The sequence below is a fragment of the Palaemon carinicauda genome, chromosome 29 (genome assembly GCF_036898095.1).
Source record: "Palaemon carinicauda isolate YSFRI2023 chromosome 29, ASM3689809v2, whole genome shotgun sequence".
Classification (NCBI taxonomy): domain Eukaryota; kingdom Metazoa; phylum Arthropoda; class Malacostraca; order Decapoda; family Palaemonidae; genus Palaemon; species Palaemon carinicauda.
The window spans coordinates 74214876-74221054 of NC_090753.1; the positions used below are offsets into that span (position 1 = coordinate 74214876).

At 39.4% G+C, this 6179-nt stretch overlaps 1 protein-coding gene across 1 annotated transcript in view; it reads right to left on the reverse strand.

The window, feature by feature from the left end:
- LOC137622241 (piRNA biogenesis protein EXD1-like) overlaps nt 1–3175 on the reverse strand; it is a 38987-nt gene extending 35812 nt beyond the window's left edge. Inside the window, exons 1-2 of the mRNA XM_068352745.1 lie at nt 3038–3175; nt 1401–1525 (exon numbers count right to left, since the gene is read on the reverse strand). Coding sequence (XP_068208846.1) covers nt 1401–1454 — 54 coding nt within the window. The 5' untranslated portion in view covers nt 1455–1525; nt 3038–3175. The remainder of the gene's footprint in view (nt 1–1400; nt 1526–3037) is intronic.
- Between the last annotated feature and the right edge of the window lie 3004 nt (nt 3176–6179).

Genomic DNA, 6179 nt, shown 5'->3' on the forward strand with positions numbered 1-6179 from the left:
GTGCATGAAGACGAGTCTATCCAGTGATGGCAACTTTAACTTTGTGCCCTCTGAATTGTATACCACACGTCACCTCTGGGTTGTCATTAACAAGAGAGAGATGGTACAGTATAATTTTATGCTTGTATTTTCCATGATATATTAGTTTTGGAAAGTAAAAAAAAAAAAAAAAATGCCTTTTTAAAAGGTGTAACTAGGGACTAAATGTAAGCTGTTACAGATGTATACGTGTGTAGCATAGAGCAGCTTTCTTTCATAAATGTAAACTTATTACATTTTATTCTTATGAAACCTAATTACCTTCAGTACTATAATAGAATATTGTAGTATGTAGCCACTCAATAACAAATAAGACATTTGAAATTCACAATTTACAACCTCTAATGAATTCAATTTTCTGTAAGGTTTGCAGAGGCATAATCCCTATGATCTTACACTTTAGATTTTCTATACTGCCTACGATGCCTTAGATGACCGCGGAGGTAGCAGCAGTAGGGGATTCAGCATTATGAAGCTTCATCTGTGGTGGATAATGTGGGAGGGTGGGCTGTGACACCCTAGCAGTACCAGCTGAACTCGGTTGAGTCCCTTGTTAGGCTGGGAGGAACGTAGAGAGTAGAGGTCCCCTTTTTGTTTTTGTTTCTTTGTTGATGTCAGCTACCCCCCAAAATTGGTGCAAGTGCCATGGTATATGTATGTATGTATGTAAAATAAAGAGATTATTATTTTCAAGAACTCAGAATAGATCTAGGTCTAGTTTACTCTTTATATGAAGGATAATTACTATGTTGAATCAGATGTCAATGATACAATAATTTTATATTTAATCTGATCCATTATCTCTCAAATTAAATGACATCTTTGAAAAGGCAACATTTCAGTCATTCATTATTAGAGCAAAGTAACTACTTTACTGTAGGGGGTTGATACGCGAGTGTTCAATTTCTCCATTACCTCATCTTCCCCACCGTTATCCCAACATTAAGGTGTAGGTGGCCTGGTGTTCCTTCTCTAATGCCTTCTATCAAATGCATATCCTCTCCCACCAAACCTCTTCTCTCCATATCATCCTTCTCCTTACCTCTCCATCTAATTCTCTGCCTCCCTCTTAATCGTCTCCTCCTTACAGGTTCCTCCCAACCTCTCCTTACTCCTTCCCCACCATTCATCCTCAACATGTGCCCACACCATCTCAGTCGTGACAATCTTACCTCGGTAATCTTTACTACACCTTCCATTCTATTACAAACTATTTAGAAAATGCTAACTATAATTTATATACATTGCCTTAAATCAAGAAAAACCTTATGATATGAAATCTAAACAGGAACAAATTGGAACCGATATTAAATCAGATAATAAATCACAACACACTTAGGAAAACTAATTATTACACTTACCAAAATCTGCTCAGAAGTCAGAACTGTTTTCTCCATCTCCAGTGGAACCTCCATAATGTTACTTTATTTGTGCCTTAAACCTAGAAAATGATTGCAGTGCTGTGATATGTGACTGCACACAGGACCTGAAAATATTAATAAAAGCCATGAAACTATCACAAACTTTAAAGCTATTTTCAAATACATAGTCTTAATCATCCTTTAATGCAGCAAACTTAAGGAATTATGGGTAAAAAAAATGGGAAAAGTAGAGAAAAATTATTATCAACAGGATATGGTTTCAAAACAACTTAGTAACGAAAGGTTAACCCTTGTACCCCCAAAGGACGTACTGGTACGTTTCACAAAACTCATCCCTTTACCCCCATGGAAGTACCAGTACGTCCTTGCAAAAAAAATGCTATAACAAATTTTTTTTTTCATATTTTCAATAATTTTTTGAGAAAATTCTGGCATTTTCCAAGAGAATGAGACCAACCTGACCTCTCTTTGACAAAAATTAAGGCTGTTAGAGCAATTTAAAAAATATATACTACAAAATGTGCTTGAAAAAAAATAACCCCTGGGGGTTAAGGGTTAGAAATTTCCAAAGAGCCTGGGGGTAAAAGGGTTATAGGTGAAAGTAAAAAAATAAAGCTTGCTTTGCCAGTCTATCTACCACTTCATCACCATATCGGTACTCTCGGATGCGATTATACCAAACAAATTTTTTCTTAAATGGGAGAGTAGGAAAAGGTGAGGATCAACACTGATTGAAAACCAAGAACAAAGAAGCATTAAGAGGGGAGTAAGAAAAAATTAGATACTGGAATGAGCCTTCTGCTACAGGTAAATCAAGTACTGCATACAAAGCAAACATTTTAATTTTGTTACAGATGAGACCTGGGTACCAACAAGGAAAATGGAGAACTTAAGAGAGTTATGGTAACAGAATGATTAATGGTTGGAATACAGAGAGAAGACCATATTACAAAGACATAATTTATGGAGAAAACTGAACAGGTTATGTGTGTTTATCTAAACATTTATTTAATGGTATCTGACATCCAATGGGGAAAATCTACAAGAACAGTATCAAACATCACAAGGACTAATTTAAGTGAAGGAGCTTAATGTTTCATAAACGTGACGATTAACAATGAAAAAATCAGCCGTACAAGAAAAGAAGAAATCATAATGGTGATATAAGACTGTTGTGATCAAATACAGAAATGTGGGTCTCATAAATATCATCGTTCCTGCTTTCTTCTCCTATAATCTGGATGACCCATCCATCCTTCAGACAATCATATCGTCCCATCTTTGTATAAATACTATGTGATCTTGACAAGATCGGTGGTCTATGCAATGTAAATTAAATTAATTTTATATCCAAATAAATTAAAGAGGATGATCCATACAATTGCTACGAGCATTAAAAATTGTAAAGTTTCTAAACCAAACAATTGCTAGGAGCATTAAAAACTTGAAAAGTTTCAAAGCTAAGTAAATATCATATCGAATTTTCTTGGCACACCCCTCAAAATACTAGTCTATAAATCAGCCTCTCAAAGAACATACAATATGTGCTAAAAATTTCACCTAACTCCAGCCAAGAGACATCATTCCTCCATTTCTGATTTGCATCCAACACTCACCTTAATCCTGCTTGGCTCCCTTGGCAGGAGTTTCCCTGAAAGCTTTGATGATGAATAAAGCCAAGAGGATGTGCAGGATGACGACGGCACATATGGCACTGTAAACGTTGGACGTAGTGTCGCTGTAGCTCAGGATATCTGGAGACAAAAGTTGAAAGAGAACATTATCATCTATATTATAAAATTGTCCAAGATGCATAACAACTTACAACTTACAAATATTCAGAGATACAAATACAAATCCTACTGAAAATAAAGATAAAGAAGTACTGTAATAAAATAATATATCATTTAAACCTTTTACCCCCAAAGATTGAAAGACGTGCACGTGTTTAGGGGTATGGCTAACGGTATGTCTGATCATTTTTTGGTGGAAGGAAAATTAGTTGTAGCAAAAGAGTGGGGGAATAGAGTAGGTGGATGTAAAAGGGAGCTAGTGAGGGTTGAAGAGCTAATAAAACCGGGGGTAAAAAGTAAATATCAGGAAAGGTTGAAAATGGCATATGACGAGGTGAGAGTAAGAGAAACTGGTAATTTAGAGGAGGAGTGGAAGTTAGCAAAAGAAAATTTTGTTGGGATTGCAAGTGATGTATGTGGCAAGAAGGTTGTTGGAGGCAGCATGAAGAAGGGCAGTGAATGGTGGAATGAAGGAGTGAAGGTAAAAGTGGAAGAGAAAAAGAGGGCTTTTGAAGAATGGCTGCAGAGTAATAGTATAGAGAAGTATGAAAAATATAGAGAGCAAAAGGTGGAAGTAAAGCGCAAGGTACGTGAGGCAAAGAGGGCAGCTGACCTGAGGTGGGGTCAGGGACTGGGTCAGTCATATGAAGAGAATAAGAAGTAGTTTTGGAAAGAAGTGAAGAGAGTAAGGAAGGCCGGCGCAAGAATTGAAGAGACAGTGAAAGATGGAAATGGAAGGTTGTTAAAAGGAGAGGAGGCAAGGAAAAGGTGGGCGGAATATTTTGAAAGTTTGCTGAATGTTGAGGATGATAGGGAGGCAGATATAATTGCGGTTCCAGGTGTTGAGGTGCCAGTGATGGGAGATGAGAATGAGAGAGAGATTACAATAGAGGAAGTGAGGAGAGCACTAGATGAAACGAGAGTAGGAAAAGCATCGGGTATGGATGGTGTGAAAGCTGAGATGTTGAAGGAAGGGGGTGTGACTGTACTTGAATGGTTGGTGAGATTGTTTAATGTGTGTTTTGTGTTGTCAATGGTACCAGTAGATTGGGTCTGTGCATGTATTGTACCACTATATAAGGGTAAGGGAGATGTGCATGAGTGTTGTAATTCAAGAGGTATTAGTTTGTTGAGTGTAGTTGGAAAAGTGTATGGTAGAATACTGATTAATAGGATTAAGGATAAAACAGAGAATGCAATCTTGGAAGTACAGGGTGGTTTTAGAAGAGGTAGGGGTTGTATGAATCAGATTTTTACAGTTAGGCAGATATGCGAGAAATATTTAGCAAAAGGTAAGGAGGTGTATGTTGCGTTTATGGATCTGGAGAAAGCATATGATAGAGTTGATAGGGAAGCAATGTGGAATGTGATGAGGTTATATGGAGTTGGTGGAAGGTTGTTGCAAGCAGTGAAAAGTTTCTACACAGGTAGTAAAGCATGTGTTAGAATAGGAAATGAGGTGAGCGATTGGTTTCCGGTGAGAGTGGGGCTGAGACAGGGATGTGTGATGTCGCCGTGGTTGTTTAACTTGTATGTTGATGGAGTGGTGAGAGAGGTGAATGCTAGAGTGCTTGGACGAGGATTAAAACTGGTAGGCGAGAATGATCATGAATGGGAGGTAAATCAGTTGTTGTTTGCGGATGATACTGTACTGGTAGCAGACAGAGAAGAGAAGCTTGACCGACTAGTGACAGAATTTGGAAGGGTGTGTGAGAGAAGGAAGTTGAGAGTTAATGTGGGTAAGAGTAAGGTTATGAGATGTACAAGAAGGGAAGGTGGTGCAAGGTTGAATGTCATGTTGAATGGAGAGTTACTTGAGGAGGTGGATCAGTTTAAGTACTTGGGGTCTGTTATTGCAGCAAATGGTGGAGTGGAAGCAGATGTACGTCAGAGAGTGAATGAAGGTTGCAAAGTGTTGGGGGCAGTTAAGGGAGTAGTAAAAAATAGAGGATTGGGCATGAATGTAAAGAGAGTTCTATATGAGAAAGTGATTGTACCAACTGTGATGTATGGATCGGAGTTGTGGGGAATGAAAGTGATGGAGAGACAGAAATTGAATGTGTTTGAGATGAAGTGTCTGAGGAGTATGGCTGGTGTATCTCGAGTAGATAGGGTTAGGAACGAAGTGGTGAGGGTGAGAACGGGTGTAAGAAATGAGTTAGCGGCTAGAGTGGATATGAATGTGTTGAGGTGGTTTGGCCATGTTGAGAGAATGGAAAATGGCTGTCTGCTAAAGAAGGTGATGAATGCAAGAGTTGATGGGAGAAGTACAAGAGGAAGGCCAAGGTTTGGGTGGATGGATGGTGTGAAGAAAGCTCTGGGTGATAGGAGGATAGATGTGAGAGAGGCAAGAGAGCGTGCTAGAAATAGGAATGAATGGCGAGCGATTGTGACGCAGTTCCGGTAGGCCCTGCTGCTTCCTCCGGTGCCTTAGATGACCACGGAGGTAGCAGCAGTAGGGGACTCAGCAGTATGAAGCTTCATCTGTGGTGGAAATGTGGGAGGTTGGGCTGTGGCACCCTAGCAGTACAGTGATACCTCGGTAGTCGAACGACTCTATACTCGAACAATTCGGAGTTCGACCAAAATTTTCGAGAAATTTTTGCTGCGGTGCTCGACCAAAAATTCGGTACTCGACCAGCCGAACACGTGACGACCGCATGGGCTTTGTGATGATCGCGCCATCTCGGCCACTCTCGCTTGTTCGGGAAGCATCAGTTCTCTCGAGAGCGTCACTCAGACAACGCGCGATCAGCATTCGTTGTGATTTAGTGATTTTCAGTGCTTTTAATTGCTTTTTTAGCTTTCATAATGAGTCCCAAGAAAGTAATGAGTGTTAAGGGGAAGGAGAAGAGGAAAACAGTGCGAACAACGATCGAGTTGAAGAAGGAAATTATAGCGAAATATGAGAATGGTGTACGAGTGTCCGATTTAGCGGTAGAATACGGAATGGCGAAGTCGACCA